We start from the raw sequence: 24,311 nt of genomic DNA on the forward strand, positions 1-24,311 counted from the left end.
AAAGGCAAGTATTTTTATTTTACTGCCACTGATTCTTACACTAGAGGATGAAGACCATATTCACCAAAGGATGATTTAGCTAGGAGCATAAGAGATTCTTCTGCAAAAGGGGCATAATCCCAGGAGGCAGGGCAAAGCAAATGTGCATTTGTGACTCACATTATATGCCTAGCATCAGGCCTCTGGATGTTCCTATACCTGACCTGCTTGCTGGGATCCAGTCCAATCCTACACTGAGGGAGAAAACTTTCATCACAGGTGTAATTTCCAATTTCTGACCTTTATGTTAGCACTGGGAAAGGCTTTAGGAGCCCAAATACTCTTTTGTTGTCACTAAGTGCTAAAACTCAAGACTGAGGTCTTCAGCTGCTCAGCTTTTGCTAAAGGTGCCATTATAAAAACTATGAACCCCAGTTACTAAGCCCATATATCCTAACACCCAGCTCAGGCTGGATGCCTGAAATTAACCACAGTTGTTGAGTCGGGGGAAGAGTGTTCCTTGTGCTGCATCAGTTTGAGAACCCAGTATACCATAATTGCCAAAACACTTATTGGAGTACATCTTCCATGGGATACAGAAAGAAGCAAGATGTTAATGCTATGTGTGCTCTTTAGTCCTGTGGATACCTAGGCAAATCCCTACAGATTTTGGATGTATACCTGCCCTGATTGGAACCAAGCATTCTTGCAGAAATGCATTACTCATACTGTTATTTATCTACAACTTGTCTTTACTCCTGCAGCTGAATTTCTTCCAGGTTGCATGGTACCACTGGGATATAAATTTCATGGGTGAGAAAAGCACTCAAAACTGTAGTGTTTGTTTAGTACTTGAGAGGAGAAGATATCCAAAATGTAATTCCTATTTCAACATCTTTTATATGTTTTCTATGAAGTAACAAATAGAAAATCCTGCTGCTTGATGGGGTGTGTAGATTTAAATCTCATCAGTCTGAAGAGAGAAATAAATTAATATCTCCCACATTCCTATTGTGTGATATTTAGGAAGTGTGAATAGTGCTCTTGTTCCTAGTTTGGATACCTCTGGGTTTTATGAGATAAGATGGAGGGAGACATCTCACTGCAGCAGAAATTTAAGGGGTAATATAAGGTTGTATCTAGAGGTCTCTCGAAATCCTCCACAAAGTGTCAAAAACTGAAGCTTTCTCAGAGGCTAAGGTGTTTCTGTCTAGCTTTCTTGCTGCTCAGTGTCCTGATTCTTTGTATCTCATGGTAAAATGCCTAATTATGAGCTGATGAGATGGGGACCTCTCAGATGGGGCCATGCAAACTCCTCGGCAGGCAGGTGTAGAAACTTGTATTTCTACAACACGAGGCAGAGTAGGTGTGGTTTAACTCCACTAGGTACTTCTTGCTGCTCTCCTGTGTCTTTTTTTTTTTTTTTTTTTGTGATTGAGCAAATCTAACCACAATCTCTTTTTACACCCAGTTTCTAAAGAAAGCTAAAGAAAGTATTTTGTCTGGTTTTCAGCTGAACTATTGCTTCACTAGTAACAAGAACGAGACATCAGAAATCAGCATACAAAATAACACACTGGTTCTGTAATATGAGGTATTCAGTCATTTGAGAACCAGAGAATCTTCTAGTACCCTGAAGTTTGTGGAGATTTTTCCCCTTCGGATATTATTACATTATTACATTTCATGGACAAAAAATATTTCTGCATTTAAAAAATAGTTATATAAAAGAAAATTTTTTTTTTATTTTGATAATTGATTTAGGAAGCCTCATTATATCATTATTTAAAGTTCAGTGAACTGCTCAATTTCAAAAGCCACTTAAAATGTTCTCCTTATAACTTGTACCATTTACAAAGCAAGACACTAATATTTCTTGAACCATCAGAGGCAAGGTAACTGAATTGTGCAAAAAATATTAGTATTATTTAAAGAAAAACTGTATCAGAGTAGGAAAGTGACTTTTTGGAAGGCATTGAGCAAGTGAGAGAGAGCACTGTAATTGAAGATGTTCTACTTATCCTCAGGAACACACCTACAGTCTTGTCAACTCTTGTCAATCCAGTCAACCCTCAGAAGAGACCTGATTCTTAATCATCTACCTCTTGTAATTGCAAGGAGGCTTTTTCACAAAGAGATTTAAAGAAGTCATTAACATTTTCACCTCCTTACTGACATGGCTCTCTGCAGGAGCAATAATGAGGAAGCTCACTGTGAGTGTTGCCTTCAGTCCGCTTCATCCCAGCACTTCAGAAGTGGTTTTGGAGTGCCAAATCCTTTTACACAGGCATGTTCAGTAATAAGATGGCTCCTTACTCAAATGTAGAGTCATGTTGCTTTGGATATAGTGGCATTTTGGGGAGACCACTGACATACTGATCAAAGTATTGTTGCTAGGTTCTCACTGGCAGTTTTCTCAGCAGGAGACAAGTTTGCTTCTGCTTTTGCAGAAGGGTGCAGGGAAACCAGTCAGGAATGGCACTGCTAAGGACAGATTCCTAAATTTTTGGATGACTTCTGAGGACCTAAGTTAAAATCAGCATGTTTTCCAAATGTTGTTTTGCATCAAGTGTGTAAAGAAATGGGAAAATTCCCCAGAAAAAAAATGTTATTAATACAAATGGCAATGGCAAGGTGTTGGCATGTGATGCGACCTAAAAATAGGGGACTCATATAAACACATGTTCAGACTAAAAAGTACTCTGTCTTGTGATTAGTGTAACCATTTCAAAATATTTCCTGTTGTGACTGTATAACCTTTAAAAAGAAAGGATAAGTTTGAGCTGGTGAATTGCTAGGTCTTCTCTTTCTACTGGTCTTGGTAAAAAAAGGTATAGATTTCTTTCACATTAAAGAAACAGGTAAACAAAACTAGATGACAAGTCTTGAGGGTTTTGTGTAGGTTAGTTTACATCACGCTGTAACAGAATGCTCTAAAAACTATCAACCCACGCAGTACAAACACAAGTAACTTTTACAGGTAGCTTACAGTACATCTAAGAAGCATCTGTAGAGATGGTATGGGAGTAAAGGGATGGCTGAACTGAGGAAACTGCTTTTGAAAGTTGTTTTTTTGTGTGTGCAATTTTTTTAAAGGATTTCAGAGAATGGAAAGAGGAACCTCTACTGAGCAGCTAGGCCTAACTTGTAAGAAACTTTCCCCACATTGTGTGGTGAAACATCTTTTATCACTGCACTCTTATCTTTAGTATGTTGGAACTATGGTTTGCTTACCTGCATGGACAGGTGGATGGATGGGGCTAGAAGGGATTCTGAGAATTTATCTTGCTTTTCAAGGCTCTTTCATGGAAATGTGGTGCATAACCTTTATTAAACCATAATCTTCAATAAAATATGTCTATTTTAAATCTTAAAACTCATTTCCTTTTTATCTCTCTCTTTCTCTGTATATTTGTATGATGATAAAGCAGTGTAAGACAGAGAAACACACAAAGAAGAAAGGAAACTAAAGTTGCTCTCATGAAAAGTACATTGCCGTTAGGTTTTTATAGAGGTCTTTCTGAGATATTAAAATAAAAAGTACTCAGGTCTGTTTCCTTCAGTTCCCTGAAAGAGCTTCAAAACACTGGCATTTCCCCTCATTTGCTTGCCAAACCACATTAACTTCCCCACAGGCTGCAGTGCTCAGTGACTGTCACAAGCATGGGTGACTTTATCTCGCGTGCCCCACCAGGCCTCTCCCCTGCCAGCCGATGCCACACAGAGATGCTGGCTGGATGCCCTGTGCACATGCTGAAAGTGGGCCAATTCCAGGGCATTTCAGCAGGGCTAGGAGAACACAGCCTTGGCAGCTCTGTGGGAAAACCCTGTGATGGCTCTGAGCCCCTGAACTTCTCATAAGCAAGCACAAGCAATGAGTCCCAAAACTGGGACTAAAGCTGGGAACTAAGTAATAGTAAAAAATAGATAACCTCTGCTATTCTCAGAAAGAGAAGTGAGAAAGTAGATAGCGCTGATGTTTCTTCACTGTGAGCTGGGAGCAGGCTGCATTTTCAGAAGGCCTATCCTGTCTCTACTCCCAGGTAGCTGAGGGCATCCTTGTTGTTGCTGCGTGGTGGCTGGGATCACGTCTCAGCCACTGCCAAAGCATCAGGTGTCTGCAGCAAAGGAGCTTCCAGCAGCAATTCTCCTTCACAACCTACGGCACTACAACAGAGTGAAAAAGAGAACCAAAACCTTTTGATAGGGAAGCCCCCATGGGAGCCCAAGTTTCAAGCTTGCCATTTGCTAATGATTCTCAGTCAAGCAGTTGAAGTTGTAGAAATTTATTTTCAATAGTCGATAGGCCAAAGCTCTTTGGTGTCTCAATTGGGAAGGAGGAGACCCCAGGTGACTGCTCCTGCTGCCGTGGAGACTCAGATGGCAAAGGCCTGAGCTGAAAGCTGCTAATCCTCATCTTGTGAGGAGCTCCTCAATGGGTCTTGAACAGCTGATTTCCACAAGGAATCACATTGGATGTGCCTGAAGGCACACATCGCCAGAGTGTATTTTCCTAGTTTGGTTAGGGGTACTTGAAAGGTTTTGTTATTTCCGTATTGTTTGCTCTCACAGCTGGTTTTTCTATCTCAAGAACATTGCTGCCACGTTTACCATCCCTGTTAAGTGATTGATGATGCAGTGCTCCAGTCACAGCCTTCTGCCCATGGAAATTTGGTCTTTTGTTGATGCAGCTGAATTATTTACTGATGTGACACAAAGCTTCCAAGTAATGCAACAGTAATGATCTTAAAGTAGCATGGCCCGTTTTGGCAGGGCTGTATCAGCGTGTGCCTTGGCCATACCATTCCTAATGGTCACTTTCTGTCATCAGACTTCTCAGATGCCTAAATTAGGTCAGATTCCCAGCTGAAAACCAAGGCAATCAGCCTCAGCATTTTTACAGTTTTCATTTAACTGGTTTTTTATGTATCTTTTTTTTTTTTTTATGGCTCACTGTTTTATGTGATGTGCTTCACACACTTCACATGTAGCAACTGTTTGTCCAGTTCCTTCCTGGACTTTATTAATACCTTTTCCTGTCCTTTTTATTAAGACTACAGAGGATTTAATAACATTCCCACCACTAAATACTTGTCATCCTGAACTATACACTTTTTTGTGCCAGTTGGCTCTCTCTAATTTTTAGTTTAAAAACAATAACATTAATTTTCAGTAACAGAAACTATTGCCCTATTTTAATTTAGGTCAAACCATATTTTCCTGATGCCACCATCTGCACCAAACATTTCCTTTATTCTTAAGTCCATCTATATCATTTTTCTATGTGTCGGTTGTCAAGTTACACACTGAAAGTGCAGGAATGCAGTAATATTTCAGAGCACATCACTTAGAGATCTCTAGGGCTCCTAACAGCTCAAATTTTGTCTCCAAAGAACGGTCTCCTAGTGCTCTACTGTTATATGTATCTTATTGAAGCATATAACCTGCACCACTCATCAAAGTTGCCTTAGAGCAGAGTCCAGCTGGCAGCCCATTGCTAGGAGTGTTCCACAGGGGTCAGTGCTGGGGACAGTCTTGTTCAACTAACTCATCCATGACCTGGGTGAAGGGACAGACTGCAGCCTCAGAGAGTTTGATGGTGATACACAACTGGCAGGAGTGGCTGATACACCAGGGTGCTGTGCTGTCAGCCTGAGAGACCCAGACTGGCTCCCCCACACAAACCAGGTCCAGAACATTTGACTTCTGCCTGTGATTATTTCACAGGTAGCATTCATTATAATAATGTATCAGCATATATCTGACTTTACTTATATACTTCTCCAAGCAGAAAGCAGAAAGATTATGCTAGACAAGGATAGAATCAAATTTCTCTCTTATTTAAGTTAATTAAGTGCAGAGAGGACTGGAGAGAAGACCAAACCCTGACTACCATGGCACTTGCAGTCAGGTTCAGCTGAAAAGCTGAACTTTGACTTCCTGTGTCACCTGTACTCGAGGATATTAAGAGGAGTGAAGCAGATGTGGTTTCAGGGTGCTATTCCTGTTGTAGCTCTTTGTATTAGTGTGATAGCTCAGGTGGTCAAAGATGAAGCTTTTCTAAGAAATCTTTTTTTCCTTTTTTCCCCATTTTTAATCTCTACTTCTTGATGTTAGCAGTCATACCTCTAATTGGTAGTAAATTGTCAAGCTGAAGAGGAGTCAAGAAAAAAGTGTTAAGTTATGGAGAAAGTAGCAATTACATTGGCTCTTTGCTCCTCCTTTCTGTGCATATATGATGCTGCTTTTAAAACGAGGTCATTACTGCTCCTGTAATCTGCTGTTTCTGAGGTTCCTGTTACCTGTGCACTGTGTCTTTGGGTAGATGAGCTCTGCACTGTTCAGGCACTTGTGAGTCCATATTGTGCCTTGTGCCAGCCACAAGCAGCACAGCTGCAGTTATTGATGCTCAACATAAGCTGTGAGCTTTTGCAGAGAAGCCAATTTTCAGTTTTTTCCACATGTGAACAAAGTGATTTTGCTCAGGCTTGGAAACAGTGATCTTACTTCTACCTATGAAGCAAAGAACTCCGAGGTGCTGTGCATACAACGTAGAGCTGCCTCAGACTTCACTGCAAGCTGCATGAATACCAGACCTTCAGGACTGCTCCTAAGAGAATTGCATCCTGGTCACACCATTGGGCCTCCATAGATGATATGATCATAATTAAAAGGCAGAATCAGCCAGGGTACCCCATGACCTGAGACTGAGTGGTGATGGCAATTGGTTAAAAAAATGAAGAAACTTCCTCTAGCAGAGAACCACAACCACGTGACCATATACATGAGCAACTGAACATCACTCCAGAAAAATACAGCTCATATACAGCTCAGTAGTACAATTCACATTCTGGGCTGAGACGATAAGCAGTAAAAGAAACTGGGCAAAGGAAAGAGTTGTGACAGTGCAAGATTTCTCATGGAGATGACTTGAGGTGACCCTCAACCACCAGTCCCTTCAGGTCAAGTTGGAAAGGAAGCATTGTCCAAAGTGCTGGGGAATGAGCTCACATTTCCCACTGCCTTGGATTACATACATTTCTGCCTCCTAGTCCTTTGTTAACCCAGGCACACGTCTCCTCCTGAAATATATGCAGTCACCTATTTTCAGTGGGTATTGACAAGAGAAGAATGGCTGAATGCAATGTCAGTTCAGTCATACCAAAGTGCCTCCAGCAGCCCATTTTTGTATCAAAGCCTTCCAGTAGGATGTACAGTTTGACAGGAAGTGATGTTCATTCTTTCTGTATATCTAGCTCCTCTTACCCTTTCAGGAGCAGAGAATAAGGTATTCAAGAGGGCTGCACAGTGCACATCAGTTTAGCTCCTACAGAGCCCCTGGTCCCATATTTTTCAGCCAAGACTGTTTTCACTAGTACTGATGTGAGAATTACTCAAAGCTGACGTGAGAGTCAGGAGAACACCCAGTCTGCAGGAGTTCACTGCCAGAACATTGCAGAAAGCACCTGGGGGGAGACCAGTGGTCAGTCCATTCCATGGTCTGCCAGTAAGGGCTAAATGATACGTGCTGAGCAAGAACTGCAGCAGGACCAGAAGAAGACAAAATAATTTTTTTCTGAGTCCTTATGATCATGTAAAGCTGACTGTAGGCTTCGACACACAGGTGGAAGAAGATGGATATGGGTAAAACAATGCGTTTGATCTTATTCTGTGCCAAATAATTTTCACGCAAAAGCTAACCTGGTCATTTAAAAGTAGCAGCTGAGTGATCCAAGTGTGAAAGGGGTCAATTATGTTTTAGTGAACTAGCTCAGATCCTGACAGATTCCAGGCAATTATGGACCTCCAGGAAATCATGATCTAAATCAACAGGATGTTTTAAATAGGCTGGAATCAGGTTCAAACACCTGCATTTACTGTGGAAGTCACTACATATGCAAATACTGCAGTTACTGGAGATCCACCCAGTACAGTAAACTTTCCAACTCACCCTAAAATAGATACTTAGATTTCTATGGCTGATAAATCCATAACTGCAACAAAGACCATGCAGGAAAGGCCACCTACACCCAAATCCTGCCACTTAGTACTACTGCTGTGGAAAGAGTTTTGCCTATTCATATATATCTTAATTAATAGGAGGAACAACAATTCATCTTGTGTTTTCACAAGTCACCTGTTGTTATGGATCCAGCACAGGCTTTTAAGGCTCATTTGAAGAGAGCTCACACACTCAACCAAGTTATTTGATAAAGCCCTACAAATATTACTTCCAATTTCTGGCCCCAGTATGTTATACAGCTTTTAGAATTACTCCACACTGTTTGCTCAAAACATTTCCAAAATGCCACACCAAATTATTCTTTCAGGTATACCTGCAAAACTTTGTGGCTTGTCCTGTTTATGGGCTCCATCATAAGCTAAACAGCTACAGACTGGCATATCCTTAGTGCAAGTATGAGAAAAAACATCATCTGAGGTTCTTTTTTTAATTTTTTTTTTTTTATTTTTTAATTTTTTTAAAATTTTTATCTCTAAAGATAATCTTCTAGAGCACGCAGCAACTCTACCTCAATTCCTTTTTTTCCTCATCAGGAGAGGAAACACTTGAGGAGAGCTTCACAGAAAAGAGAGATGAAAAGATAGGAAGTAAAGGTTTCAAGCAGAATATATATACACACATATGCTTATACGTGTGTATATTTATATATATATATATGTTTGCTGGAAAATGCCAGTTTGAGCACACAGATTCAGTGTAAGACCGCCAAGTTTCTAAAGATTGAGGGATTCTCTGTTAGGAATCTCTCATATTGTCTACCACAAATGCCTTGTGCCAATAAACTGTTAAATTCTTTTCCTGGAATTTGAGGTCAGAAGGAAAACGATTGATTACACTTTTTCCTCTGACTCTCACAACAGCTATGTGAGGCAATTACTTGTGGAGGGAAATAGCTGATGACCAGAAGCCATTGTCTGTCAATCCAGGATACAGACTATATTTAAAAACTTAAAGATGTAAAGGAAATCACTTCATGCGTTATTTAAATTTCAGCTAGATCAGGAAATTACATCAAAGTTCTATAAAAACGTGTCTTCATCTTGCCGTAAGTCAAGGCCAAGGTACCTGCAGGAGGGCCCTCTGGCACAGGATAACTCCATACAATGCACAATGCCAGAGGAGTTAAAGGGAGATTTACAAGCTGATTGTTCATGACCCTGCACCATCTGACAAACACTGTAGTCTGTTCAAGTGAAGGCTCCCTGCCAGGAATCAGCAGTTTCAGGAACTGCTTGCATGGCTCTTGCTCCCTGTGCAAGACAGCATGGTTTCACCCAGAGGAAAGTTACCTTGTGCTGTTTGGAAGTACGAGTGTGCATATGGGCATTGATCACAGAGGACTCTACATCCCATAGAATGAATTCCTGAGCTGATATGTTGAATTCTTCTGTTGCCTCAGCTTTTCTAATCTTTTTCAAAATAACAGTCTTCAAAAAATTAAGCTCACAAAGTCTACTTATGTAGGAAAGATCAACATTTATATGATATTCTAGCTATTAGCCCCTAAATTGGCATCTCTTCAAATCCAGTTTAGGATGCTTACTCTGACTGAAATTTATACCAGCCTACAAAATTTACCAGTGGAGTTACACAACTCAGGTTTCAACTGACCTAAGGTTTTGTGCACAGCATTTTTATAAGCTGACTTGTGCACTGATAAAGAAAACTGCAAACTGCTTTATGTTGTGATCTAAGTAGCACTTGAACTGTAGAATCATACTTCAGATGCTGAGAGTTTTTGTCAATACTGGCCCACAGACTTACTATTTCCAAGAACCTGACTACTCCAGAAAAAAACTTTAAAAAAGTTTTAAAGACCACATTGATGAGTTTCTCTCTGAACTCGCTGATTGACACAGATGACAGTGGCTGGGTTTATGCAAATCTTGCCTAAATTAGGGTGAATGTTGCTAACACCAGCAGAGAATCCTGACTTTGCCAATTTATACTTAGAAAAGGTGAACATTCAAGTGAATTAAAATTCAACTATCAGAAAAACTGCATAGTCCAGGACAGACACAGGAAATTTGAAAGTAGGTATGTACATTTAATTTTACTACTTAGCTGCTTCTGAAGCCTTGCTGCAGTATTTGCTTGTGGAGTTTCTTTGCCTTTCATCTGTCTGTTTAAATTTCACAGTAAGAATTCTTTAGTTCAGCCTTGGAAAGTGCCTGCTTTTGCTCTGTCAGGCTGGAGAACAGAAGCACTCTCTAGTAGGTAGAAATGACAGCATTATTTTTCTTCACTTTTGAATAAAGTAGTTTTTCTCTAGATTGGTACAGCTAACAAGTTCTAACGGGGAGAGGTATGCATCCCACCACTACAAGAAAGCTGGCAATGATTCTTTATTTTCTTGCTGAAAAAACAGAGGGGTTTTTACCTCTCAATGTGAAATCCTTGTGGAGAAAAGACACTCTTGTTTTACCTTGCCCTGATGGTTTGAGGTCAGAGCTATAACCACCATCGGGTTTACTTTGACTGTGTGTACTTCGATAAAGACTGACATTTGTCTCTGAAAAGGTTTTTGATTAATATAATGAATATAACTTAACATTTTCATAGTAAAAATATGCCCGCTTTTGCAGTGAAGGTATATATATGGTTTACTTATGTCCTTTATCTGAGGGATCTTTGGTGAAAAATACGAAATAAAGAACAGTTTTATTTTTTTAAAGCTAAATGGCATGGAAGATCAGGAATATCATAGCTACTTAGATGCTTTCAGTTTTGTTTTCTTTGCTCAGTAATACTTGCACACACAAGTGAACAGATAGTAGAAGCGTTATTTCGCAAATGGGTTTGTTCTTAAAAGGTAGGCTAAAACACCAAAATATGCCCTTGTGATAACATAACTACAGGCTTGGCAACAGTTTCTGACCTTTGTAATAATGATACTCAGAACAAAACAATAGGAAGAAATTATCTAAAATAACAAGGAAGCTCAAATACAAAGAAATTTCGTAGAAGACTTAGAAGACTTAGAAGAACCAAACTCTTGGCTTTTGGAGATGTAGAGGTGTAACAGTGCAAGCTAAAATTTGCATGAAAGTTTTTTTCAAGGGTGACAAGAACCATCAAGACAAAACCTGCAGCCTTTTTCGGTAAGGCCCATGTTCAGTTTAGGAAACATTCAGACGGAGATGGACTCATTTACATTCCTCAGTTTGGTGAACTTGAACATTTGCAGAAGTGTTTCTCTGAATCGCATGAATGACACTTCAGGAACTGTACTTGAGATATGTTACAAAAGGGCACTTTTTCTTCTTGTTCTTCATATTAAAATCCCTTGCTTTATTTAAATAGTGAAGTGTTTGTCACTTTTCCCACAGCTCAAGATTACTGACTCTTGGCTCTTTACCCTCCTGACTCCTTCTTCTCCTCACCCTCAATCTACAACAGAAATTAAGCATTTGTTTTATGCGCTTTTACTCGCATCTGTCATCTCACTAGTAATACAGGCAGTCCAGGAGGGGTTGAAAACCCAGAAGGAACAGTCTGTACTGAGAACCCCTACATTTTCTCTAGTCTTATCTACCATTAGATAGATATAAACTATCCTAACCCTTTAGTTCTTGTTACTGCTTTGTAATCAAACTGAGTAAGTAAAAAAATAATGTAAAATAAAAATATACTAAAAAGCACTCTTTTAAGAAAAAACAAAATACATTCTTCTGGAACACTTGCATTGATGAAAAATGTATAGGATTTTTTGAAGTGCTTACAATAAAACATGTGCTTTCACTTTGCTTCATTCTAAATCTATTTAGATGAAATGCAATTGAGTTGAAATTGCATTTCAGCTTGTTTTTCCTGTAATCTAAAATATGCCATCCTACATTCTTCAGCTAGAAAAGTGTCTTTCTAAAAGCGTAACAATATCAAAGAATTTCTGAAATAAGAACTTTTTTTCCCCATCCAATAGTGCTTTGACAGGTAGTGAACCAAAAATTATGGAACACAATAGGTTTTGAAAGGCTTTCTGCTGCATAATATATTTTAAAAGTTATTTTTCCTTCTCAAGTCACAAAGCAAATCTCAATTTTTTTATAAATTGGCAATTTCCATTTTTACTTTACTCATGGGCTTTTCAGTCTTTTTCACAGGATTGCTTGACACTGACAACAGGAAGATAATAGATGTAAGAGAGAAATCACATCAGCTTAATTTAGCAGTTCTCTAAAAATAGAGACATCTCTACTGTTACTCTTCCACAGCAAAGAAATAACACAGATATCTTGTGATTTTTTTTTACTGTTTGATTTTTGGTAACCCTTTAATGTTTTATTTATCATTTTTTGTCAATTGAAGGGTAAGAAATTCCTATTCCTGTCAGAAAAGCATTAAGCAGCTGTCACCTTAGCTTATAGTTGCAGCTTGGATGAAAACCTGATGCCACTGAATTTCCAAGTGAGTTTTCTGTGCAGAGTGCCATGAGCCAGTGAGTACAAAGAGTAGCAAAACATCCTACATGGATTTAGCGAGTATTACTCCAGAGGCTTAGTACTTAATATGAGACTAATATACATCCATCTACTAAGAGTTTCAGAAATCAGGCAAGCAGAAAAGCTTAACATTTCTCCTTCCATGTCATAAGCTTGAGGACTGATGCAAATATCAATAGGGCTGAATCATGTCACTTGAAGAATCCTTACTGAGTTTTCATTTCAGTCTGTCTGTATGTGCATTGGTCTGCTGTATTTTAAATATAGGTCTCACGAAATTAAATGGGACCTATATATGTGTTGTGTTATGTTATGTTATGTTATGTTATGTTATGTTATGTTATGTTATGTTATGTTATGTTATGTTATGTTATGTGGTGTTATATGACATGCTATGTTGATGTAATGTGATGTTTGTTATAGGTATTTCTAATAGGGAAATTTATGTAACAGAATTATATTTTTAAAAATTATGCATGTGAGACCATAGCTTAGAGTAGATGTTTTAAAATCCGTTCAAGCTTCACTGATTGGAATTCTGTTGGCAAACTGAAATTAAATGGAAAAAAACTCATAAAATACAGGAGAAGTCTAATTCTAAACCTCTAAAGTAAGATTCTTTTCTCTCTTGATGTATTACTTTTCCAAATTAAACCACAAGAGACAGACAGAGACTGTGGGTGCAGTGGGGGAAGGTCATAGTTACCCTGAACAAGAAGAAAATGTAAACCCAGCATTGATTAAACCCCAACAGACACAGCCATGGGAACAGTAAAGTACTTTGAAATGGTACATTGTAGTTTCAGCAGCTTAACCTAGCCAGCAGCCAAGCCCCACACAGTCACTTACTCACCTCCCCCACTAGGTAGGACTGGGGAGAGATTTGAAAGGGCAAAAGGAAGAAAAATTGTGGGCTGAGACAAAGACAATTTTATAAGGAAAGGAAAAGCCATGCCCACAAGTAAAGAAAAACAAGGAATTTATCTGCTATTTCCCATGGGCTGACAGGTGTTCAGCCATCTCCAGGAAAGCAGGGCCCCATCACATGAAAGGGTTACTTGAAAAGACAAACACCATCACTCCAAATGGTCTCCCCTTCTTCCTTCCTCCCTCTACTTTATATATTGGTAATGATGTTGTATGGAATAACCATTTGGTCACTTTGGACTACCTGTCTGTGTCTCCTGCCAGCCTCTCGTGTACCCCCACTTCCTTGCCAGCAAGGCACTGTAAAAAGCAGTGTGTTCACTGTAAGCACTGTGTAAACCCTGCTCAGCAATAACAAAAATATCTCCCTATTGTCAACTCTGTGTTCAGCACAAATCCAAAAAATAGTCTCATAGCAGCCACTGTGAAGAAAATTAACTCTTATCCCAGCCAAACCCCACACACCTGGGCATTTAAAAAGCAAATCATTATGAGTAAGGATGAATCAGAGCAGGATTTTCTTCTACTCCATGCTTTCTTGACAAGGAATTCAGGATTAGCGCATGAAAGAACCTGGCAAAAGGAAAGACGAAACTGGGAGGAGGATTTTCTGTACTCCACATTTCCTCAAGAGGCTATTCACCCTCAAGAATGACATGCAACATCAGTATTGTGTGCTTTGCATGCCCCCTTCTCCCCTGCATAAGATTCTAAAGGAATGCTCATCATTCTTCTTCTGCTCATTGTGATGAACATCTTCATTACTGAAAATGATGTAAAGGAGACCCACCCCTTTTGGAAAGCTCTTGTGGGCACGTAATCAGTAAGTCTGGGGTCTTTCAACTCAAATTCAAGAGGTACATATATTTGGAGGCACTTATGTTTTACTGACAGTGGTGTTCCACAAGAGCATAGAATTTGCCTTTAGTCAGGCAGTTAATGTTGAGACTGTTTTGCATTTAGCAGCATCTATATGTGCATTTTTTTATTTCCTTCTTTTCAAGATGTTCTGCCAGAAAAAGCAAGTACAGAAGAAAATACGTTTGAGATTAACACAAACCAAAATGTGAGACATATTAGATACCTTCATGACCAGTGTGACAGATTTAATAGAAATTTTCACCTATATTCCTACCTTCCCAAGTACCTGTAATTTCTATAGGAATAGCACCTACAGACCTATGATACCAAATATCTTTCATTTGCAGAGGTGTATTGTTAGAGTTCTGTGGTAGCTCTGCTATAGACAACAATTTTTTGTTTGTTTTGAGAAGTATAGGGTTGTTAGGCACAAAGGGATGCTACTTGAGCAGGATTTTTGAGGCAATAGAACTCATGAATAAATATTTGCTATGATAAGTCACAGACAGATGAGTTGAAATAGAGAGGATGATAAGTCACAGACAGATGAGTTGAAATAGAGAGGATGAAGCCTTTTTTTTTTCCAAGAGTTATGTGACAGTGAGTGCTTTTTCAAGTTAGTCTGCAAAATGAAAAATTAGTTTCATTCTTGATAGAACTCCCCTGACAGGAAATGAATTTCATTTGCAACGGATTTGGCTCAAAGGGCTTTCTGCAATTGTGCCCATCTGATGATCACTTCACTACTTGAAACATGCTTGCTCTGTGTCATGTGCATGATATATGTACGTCTGACTTTTTTGCAGTTCCTATTTTCTTGTTCCTTTATCTAGGATTCCAACAGCTCAGCTGGAAGCAACATTAATCATTATAACTTTCTTGATACTTACTCTCACCACTTCTGAATATTTTTAGCTGACATTTGAAGCATTATGTCAAATAGATCAGATCAAGAAAAAACCACAATAAGCCCCCTCTGAGGTGCTTGCTGCTGTAACTGTACCTTTTTCTGGATCTGCACTCTGGTTTTTCTGAGTTGATTATCTCTTTACTGCACTGGAGCCTCCAGTAGAGACTTCACATTTGCCAGGTCCCAGGAATCATCTATGGTTCAGAAAGCATATTTTTCAGTAAAAGCCTCTCTCAGAAAGCACAGTTTTTGCCAGAATGGTTATTTGCAACAATAGAGTTTCCCAGCACCACAGACTGGGCTCTTTGAGGGACTGACCGGTTACACTGCTCATGACCTATGACCACACAAATTAAAGCTCTTTTTTAACAAGATATGAGGTTAAGTGACACCAAATAGCACCCATGTTTTTTAATCTAACCTCCTGCAGCAGAGCTCCGTTCAACAAGATGCTTGGAATAAAACATGCAGGTTATGAGAGTCCACAAGCAGGTGGTGCCTGAACCCACTCTCTGCCTGTTATTAAGGAGAGAGATGCCCACAGTTATCGCCTGGCACCTCTTCACAGAATTTACTGTAGATGTATCCTCTGCCTTTCTGGGTATTTGTTGCCATTTCTTCACTTTTTCGATGCTGTACTTTTGTGAAATTGCCACCCTGTACTTGCAGCTTAACAAAAGCAAGCACACACATTGAGGTGTGGGTTCTTTCCTGCAGCTGCTGAATGCTACTACGGTGCTTAAAATAAATAGCCTAAACCATGAGCTATTGCATCTGCCAAGAAAGATTTGTGTAAACCAGTGAAAGCATGGGCTGCTTTGCAGACTGCAAAACTGAAACTAATTTTGCAGAATTACAGATGATACAAATAGTACAGCTGCAAACAGAACATTTTTAAATAACTTACATTTTGCAGAAACTGAGGCTCAATAGTCTTGTTCTTGGTAGAAGAGGGCTTCTCCAGTCTGTAAACCAGTCCAAACAATTGCAATCTGTCCCCGGTTTTCATGTTTTTTTCCTTATATTCTGTTTATATTCAGATATAGCAAGAGTCATTGAATGCATGTCCTCCTTTCACTAATTTGAAAAAAAATAAAAAAAATTTAAAAATCCAGCCCTTACTTGAAATGGATCACAGTTTAGTTGGAGGGAAAAAGGTCAGAAGATGTGCACTAAAGAAATCAAGGTCTAGATTAGATCTTGATTGACATCTAGAATAGATACAATGGATTTAGCAAAGCGGCTGGGAAGCTGCCCAGTGGAAAAGAAAACAGGGATGCTGGTTAACAACAAGCAGTGCGATGATTTAATTGACATGGTGGTGTTTGCTCAAAGGTTCCATGATCTTGGAAGTCTTTTCCAAGCGTAATGATTCTAAGATTCTAAGTATCAGAAAACCATTCAGCAGGGAAAAGTAGCTGTTCCAACACAGGAAGAAGTCAGACTGGTAAAAACATTATGGTGATTTGGAGGGAGGCAAGACTTTTCAGAAAGTAACTTTAATGGATTTAGTGCATTCCAGGAAAATCTGTCAAACTAAAGATTTTTTTTAGTTGATTAATATATGATTTATGTCCTTAATTTCTGTCTTGATATATATTTTTTTAATTGACATTTCTCCTCTAGGTTTTCAAGCCAAGTGTTCATGATATGATCCAGCTGGCTTCCAGGGATCAACAACCCACTTGTGAATAATGGGTAAAAACGTATCCCACCTGGATGCTTTGACGCTGGCAATGCTCCAGAATAAAACAGTCTCCATCACCCTCCCAGTTGTGTACACAGTGGTGGCTCTGGTCAGCATCCCTGGCAACTTGTTCTCCCTTTGGGTGCTCTGTTGGCACATCAAACCCAAAACACCTTCTGTTATCTTCATGATCAACTTAAGCATCACGGACCTTATGCTGGCCAGCTGTTTCCCCTTCCAGATTTCTTATCACCTCCAAAGCAACCACTGGAGATTTGGCAAGACTCTTTGCAGCCTTGTGACAGTGATGTTCTACTCCAACATGTATTCTTCCATACTGACCATGACCCTTATCAGCGTGGAGCGGTATGTGGGTGTGGTACACCCCTTGAAGTTGATCAAGTGGAGAAGAAAAAGATATGCCTTTGCTGCCTGCCTAGCTATGTGGATTTTCTTGCTACTAGCCTTCTACCCACTAGAAACTGCAGACCTGACCTATGAAGTGAAAGAACTAGGGATTATAACCTGTTTTGATGTCCTAAAATGGGATATGCTGCCCACCTTTGCAGCTTGGGTAGCCTTTCTCCTCACTTTATTTGTTGTCCTGTTCCTGATCCCTTTTGTTGTAACAGTTGGATGCTACATTGGTATCATTAGGAAGCTAATTCAGACATCAAGCAAATATGGTAGTAGGCAAAAGACTAGATCCATATACCTGGCGACAATTGTCCTTCTGTCCTTCGTCACTTGCTTCGCACCCAATAACTTCATCCTACTCGCGCATATGATCAGCCGCCTATTCTACAGCAGCAGTTTGTACCCTGCCTACAAGCTCACCTTGTGCCTCAGTTGCTTCAACAACTGCATAGATCCCTTCATTTATTATTTTGCATCGAAAGAATTTTACCAGAAATTCATGCAAGTGTTTCGCCCTAAGGTACTACTCAGTGACAGCTTGGAAAACAGAAGGGAAAGTTTATTCTCTGGCAGGACCATGTCAGCCAGATCGATGTCAAGTGGACCTATGGATGGGTTAGAGGGAGTAAAAGTCAATTTGCAAAGGCAGGAAAGTGTTTTTTAGCTTTAGATATTCCCAGAAGAAAGACACCTGTGATACCCATGAGTAGACACAAACATTTCCATTTGAATGGCCATACTGAAAATACCTTGCTCCAGCAGCAGAACTCAAGCTGTAATTGAATTTAATTTCAGTATTTTCTGGTCAGAAATGGAAGTGCTAAAGGAACTGAGTTTATTCAAGAAGGCAAAGAAGCAAATCAAACAGTGTTAGCCTGGAAATAGCCTTGCTGCATAAGACCAAGAGATAGGTCTAGAACAGTTACTCTCAGGTTGTATGATAGTCAACCAAAGACTTGTGACTCTTAGTGAATGTGAAATATTACTGTATGTACATCAAATAGAGCATACACCAAAGCTGGCTTGGGAGTAAGAGGGTTGTTTTTCTAAGCTATGTGCTAAGCTTTGTTTTTGTTTATTTTTTTAATTATATATTTTTTCTCTTGTATTTTTATAAAAGAAATAATAAAAGTAGCATGGAATTTTACTATTAATGCATAACGCACAGGCACTGTGAACTCACCACAACATTTACCCAACTGCCTATCATAGTCAAACCACACTGACACTTGAAAAGCTTAGGTTGACTCATATTATTTATTTCAATCTTATACAGCAAAACATCTCCTGCAATGAATGCAAAGCTATCAACGTTTGCAAATACTTCTGCATTTCTTGAAATTATTAATTTCTCAGGACTGTGGGGAGCAGTTTATTTAAGGAAACAGACTTTCCCACATTAACCTATTACAGTACCAATGCTGCTTCTATGTGGTAAGTATCAAATGGTCATTTTCACCAATTCACTGTAGGCTACACACAGAAGAACTATCCCTCTCAGGAGAATTTAGCTTTACATAGAGCCTGGGGTGTGAGTTTTTCTTCCTTACAGAGATGGTGTAGATTATAAACCAGATTTTCAGCTGGATAAATGAAAATTCAACCACAGATTAGAGAGTCATTCTGTGCCAGCAAAAACCAGCTGAAACCTTTTCCTGATGGCTAGATGTCAGAAATGGATCTTTCAGGCACACAAGAAGAAAGAAGAAAAGAAAGAGGAAAATAGGACTTGAGAAAGGGAGCTGTCCCAAACATCCTGAAAATAAGTTATGGCAGGTGGGTTGAGCAGTCCAGTGCTCAGAGCCCTCCTCTGAAATGTCTTTCTACAGCTTCTTTACAAATTCTGTGTCATGTTTAATTCTTCTCACTTATCAACAACTGCCTGTGTGCTTGGAAAGACAACTGCTACAGAACATTCACTGGGGACAGAAGAAAGATAAGTTTTTCCTGTAGTTGTTACAGCTTTTAACCTACATTTGACCCTCATTGACAGAGGACAGACAGAAACCACCTGAAAAGACCAGACAAGTCCCCCACATAAGCAAGACAAAGCTACTCCATATCCTTTTGCTGCACTGCAACTCTATGCAACACTGAGGAGGAAGCTGTCTGCAGCATTGTGGATAGTTGGTTCAGACGTACTGCATTGATTCCTGAGCTCCTGTACCTCAGTAATAGGCAACACCCAAGGCCTTAAAATTTTCTATTTTTATTTGGATATCTCATGACTAAAAAACAATTTTCCACCACTAATCACCACTAATCATAAATTTCTTCACAGTGGAGGGTGGAAAACCACAACATGGACAGTGAGATATCTGAATGTCCTATCTTCTGCAAAAGTATTGTCAGTTTTTAGAGCAGAATAAATGTGAGTAGACCTAGCATTACTGTTAACAAGCTAATGTAAATATTCAATGTTTTGTGGCATTTAACAGTCTTAGTTTTAATTGATCTGCACATTTTCTGTGTACAAGGCCAACCTTAGTGATACGTAACACCTAAACCCTCCCATCCATTTGCCTGGAAGCTACTCTTTCACTTTCACATGGTTCCAGCTTTCTCACTATCAGAATGTTTCATTGTTTTCCACATTTTGTTGTGGCAGAAAATTTTTTGAAGTTTATACTGAAATCTCTCTCCTTTTTCTTTGTAACATGGAAATATCATTGCATTGAAAGCCTTTACCTCTGTGACATCTAATGCAGACTTTGATTCTGTTTTATCTTGAACATGGTCCTCACATGCATAATCCCTCCTAAAATATGCTGCAAAGTGCCTGAACTATAACTGACACAAAATAGAGACAAAAGTGCAGAAACCTTGCACTTTGGACACCAACTGTATTTCAAAAAATAGTAAATTGCTCCTTTTTCAAGTGAGAAAAGATATTCACAACTGACTGAAAATGTTCTCTCCAGCCTCGTGCAGCTCTTCATAATTCTTCATCTCTTTTCTGAAAATGTTTAAAAAGGAACAGGAAGGATGCATCATTTGAGTACACTGCCATTTAATTAACTAGCCTACAGTTAGCTCAGATTTCTCAATGGGATTGTTCCTTGAGAAAGGAATGTAAAAATGAACCTATCAACAGCAATCCTTCAAGTTCTATGGCATATACTGTGAAGTCTTGGAGAGTTTTTATTAGAGATGAAGAGAATAAATTATTATTAAAAGAGGCCCATCATGCTGTTCTTTGATCCTAGAAATATATATTCTTCTGGAGCATCATAAGAATAATGGTTTCTACCCTCCTTGATCAGTGAGTTTAAGCTGACATCCATATACATATATACATATAAATATATACATATAAATATATACATATCAATGCAATTGCAATTTGTGAGGTTATTGAGAAGTTCATGTCTATATTACGTTCAGTTTCGGGAATACAGGTCCTCGGCACCTTGCTTACTTGCAAGCATTACTATGTATTTAATGTAATTTTACTGAAAAGATAAGAAAGTAAAGGCTTCTGTTTGTTTTCGAGGCTGGGAGGGGAGTTTGTGTTTGGTTTTGTTTTTTAATTACTGTATAGAAATTTAACCTATGAATGTGCTTGATTTTTTTTTGCATATATAATGATAATAATTTAAAAAAAAAGTACATGATCTAAGATTCATTCCTGTGTTTTTACCTGCCACATGTGAAAAACTTCCAAACATAGAAGAGGGCAGGGAAACCAAGTTATGAAATAAAAATAATCTGTTTCTCCTTGTTATTGTGGATTTTTTTCTTTTTTTTTCAGATTTTTTTTCCAGGATAGATATATATATGAGAAGTTGGCATTGTCATAGACCCTTCACACAAATTTTAAAAGTATCAATACTTTGATGAGATGTTGCGTAACTTGAATCCTTCTCCTTGCCCTACAGGGATATATATTTTTTAATTTCTATGCATTTCTGAAGGTGCCTAGCAGTCAGAGCCTGTCCCACCACCAGCCTGAAGCAGGGCATTGGAGGAAACTGGGAATGGACAGTGAGGGGCAGTAGTCATGGAATCACAGAATCATAGAATATATGAAGCTGGAAGAGATCCACAAGGGGAATCATAGAATCATAGAATATATGAATTTGGAAGAGATCCACAAGGATCATTGAGTCCAATTCCTGGCCCTGCACAGGACCATCCCCAAGAGTGACACCATGTGCCCCAGAGCCCTGTCCAAACACTTCTTGAGCTCTGTCAGGCTGGTGCTGTGACCATTTTCCTGGGGAGCCTGTTCCAGAGCCCAACCACCCTCTGGGTAAAGAATATTTTCCTAATAGCCAACCTAAACCTCCCATGACACAACTTCAGGCCAATCCCTTGGGTCCTACTCCTGGTCATTAGAGAGAAGAGGTCACTGCCTGCCCCTCTTCTTCCCCTCACAAGGAAGCTGTAACTGCAATGAGGTCACCTCCAGGCTGAACAGACCAAGTGCCTTCAGATGCTCCTCACAAAGCTTCTCCTCTGCACACTTCAATATCTTTGTAGTGCTTCTTTGGATGATCTCTAAGAACTTCATGTCTGTCTTATAAATCCATGGTTCACCCATACCTAGTTTACTCTCTGCACTTCTGGCCTCTGTCACAAATAGGATCAACAAGGACTAGGAAAGATCAAGTTAAATAGTTTGGGGTTGCTCATCTCAGAAAAGGGATAATATAAGGTAGGCAGGAAAGAGGGCTACAAAATCCTCAATGAAGTGCAAAAGCTGATTTAGATGACACACTTTGCCCAATAATTGGTGAACAACATATTAAGGCTAATGAGATCTAGGCTTAAAACCAGATAAAGATCATATCTCACAACACACAGTATAGTTAGAAAAAAGTTTCCCAAGAATGTTGTGGATGCACATAGTACACTGGTCCAGAGAAACTGGAAAAGAACATGGAAAAGAAATCCACTGTAGGTTACTAAACAGGCAATCCTTGGCCAGGGAAGACCCTGAGGATTAAAATTGTCAGAGGCTGGAGGAGAACTAAGAGGAAGTCATAGGATGTGATTGCCCTGTTCTCCCTTCTCTTGAAATGCCACTGTTGGAGGCAGGACACCATAAGCAAGACAGCCCCTTGACTCTGCTCTGGTCCATCTCACACTCCCAGTTAAGGCCTGCCAGAACCACCTTGGAGCCTGACCTCTTCCACCCTGACTGCTGAGGTGCTGCCAGAGAGGATTCAGAAAGGAATTCAGCCTGCTACCATCTTGGAGGAAGCTGTTCCAAAGTCAGAGCAGCCTGGGGCACAAACTTGATTGTCACTTAGCCCTTTTGACAGGTCACAGGATCACAGGATGGCTGAGGCTGGAAGAGACCTCTGGAGGTCATCATGCCCAACCCCCCTAACCAAGCAATCTCTCACGATTCAGGTAAAGATGAGCTTGTCTTGCCCTTCAGCAAATCACTCCAGATGCTTGTGTTCATCCATTGTGCTTCAAAACAAATAATTATTAATTCCAGTTCTGACATATTTTCTCACATCTAGTCTCATTTTTCCATCACCTATCTCTCTCAAAGACTGCTACTGTTGGAGCAGCAAGTGTCCACTTGGGGCAGGGCAATTCACTGTTGCTGGGGTTTTTTAATTTCTCAGGCAGCAGCTAATCTACTCTTTAAAGCTCACAGTTTTAAAGAGTAGAAGAGTACATTAGTGAAGAATTTCTGGCCTGAATTGTCACAAATACATTGGCAAATACAAGCTAGTGTACCTTTTCTGCAAAAAAAGTAACAAAATCTTTTTCAATGACCTGACAAAATCCTCTAAAAAAGCTAATTTAAGGTGCTATGACCTGGCAAAGTCCATTAAAACATCAGTTTTATTGGTATTTTTTTTTCAGATGTATCTAAAGTCACAGTTCTTTTAAGGACCCCAAATGAAAATTCTAATATAAAATAACTCTCACAAGAATGATCAGGACAAAAGCTTTGGTTGTTGTCCTTAGTGATTAAATCCATCCTAAAAACAAAACAAAACAAACAAACACAAACAAAGAAAAACAAATCAAAACAAAACAAATCAAAATAAAACAAAAAAAACCAAAAAAACCACCCCAGGAATCTTTTCTAGGAATAAATGTACTTTCCTTCTTTCCTTATTTATGCTGCAGTTCATAGTCTCAAAAGGAGTTACTGAGAACAAAATTTGTCATACTATTAATTGTGATATATTTGGACTATTTTAATTCTGGATTAAGTTTTTGCAAGTAAGTGTTTTCTTCTTGAATCTATAAAGTGTAATTATGGAGTCCATAATAGAGTACAGCATAATGCTTAGTGGAAATATATTTTTTAAAGTTTTCTTTTTTATTTGACAAAAAAGCCCCAATCCTGCAATAAATGAACTCTGGACTGCCACTGAACTCCTGGTCTTTTATGAGTTAATGCAAGTCTTCTAGTATCTTTCATTAAAGTCTAAACAGCTGGAATATGTTATCAAATGAGGAGAGTCTCAAGACTCTTTAATTATAAAACATGAAGTTCAGAACTGCCAGACAGAATACCTTTCTAGCTTTTAGCATAAATAAATACCTCAACTCCCCTCTTGACTGTCTTAGCTGATCATGATATCTTGCAGTCTTCTGCAGAAATTTTCAGCACAGGGACACTGATGGTTCTCTTTGCCCAGTTTCTGCACCACTGCCCACATGACCAGGCTCTGGCACACCCCAATGTGCTGAAAGAAAAGTGCCTATTGTCCTACTGAGAGGTACTCAGGCTAATTGTCTTTTGGAGCTTTCCCTAGTATGGTCCACAATATTAACTGCTGTTGTTGGGTATGGTGAAGTACCAGGAAAATGGAGATTTGTTGAGTGCCTTAAATCTGAGGAAATTTAAAGGTTTTTCTCCTCTGCTGTGTACCTGAGCTGCTTCATCAAAGGAGAAAGGACAACAGATTTATATGAAGTATAAACAGATTCAAGCTAGAGATGGGAGAGGGATTAAAGAAATAACTTCTATGGCAGCCGGGCAGAGAAATACTTTAAATGACTGCAGAGAGACACAGGAAGTTAGTTTCTACAATAGGCAGAAAGAGAATGTCTGTAAATAGTTTTCTTCATAAACAGCCACTTTCGTTT

At 39.2% G+C, this 24,311-nt stretch overlaps 1 protein-coding gene and 1 long non-coding RNA gene across 5 annotated transcripts in view; one reads left to right on the top strand and one right to left on the bottom strand.

Moving 5' to 3' along the window:
• LOC134548083 (uncharacterized) overlaps positions 1 to 16,977 on the bottom strand; it is a 45,325-nt gene extending 28,348 nt beyond the window's left edge. For all 3 annotated transcript variants that reach the window (XR_010079698.1, XR_010079697.1, XR_010079696.1), the window contains exons 1-3: positions 16,858 to 16,977; positions 16,050 to 16,219; positions 15,236 to 15,336 (exon numbers count right to left, since the gene is read on the bottom strand). This is a non-coding gene — a long non-coding RNA (uncharacterized LOC134548083). The remainder of the gene's footprint in view (positions 1 to 15,235; positions 15,337 to 16,049; positions 16,220 to 16,857) is intronic.
• P2RY8 (P2Y receptor family member 8) overlaps positions 1 to 21,792 on the top strand; it is a 38,272-nt gene extending 16,480 nt beyond the window's left edge. For both annotated transcript variants that reach the window (XM_063392446.1, XM_063392445.1), the window contains one exon: positions 16,769 to 21,792. In XM_063392446.1, the coding sequence (XP_063248516.1) occupies positions 16,837 to 17,910 (1,074 nt within the window). In that variant the 5' untranslated portion in view covers positions 16,769 to 16,836 and the 3' untranslated portion in view covers positions 17,911 to 21,792. The remainder of the gene's footprint in view (positions 1 to 16,768) is intronic.
• Positions 21,793 to 24,311: the final 2,519 nt, after the last annotated feature.

The sequence above is a fragment of the Prinia subflava genome, chromosome 3, assembly GCF_021018805.1.
Source record: "Prinia subflava isolate CZ2003 ecotype Zambia chromosome 3, Cam_Psub_1.2, whole genome shotgun sequence".
Taxonomy (NCBI): Eukaryota; Metazoa; Chordata; class Aves; order Passeriformes; family Cisticolidae; genus Prinia; species Prinia subflava.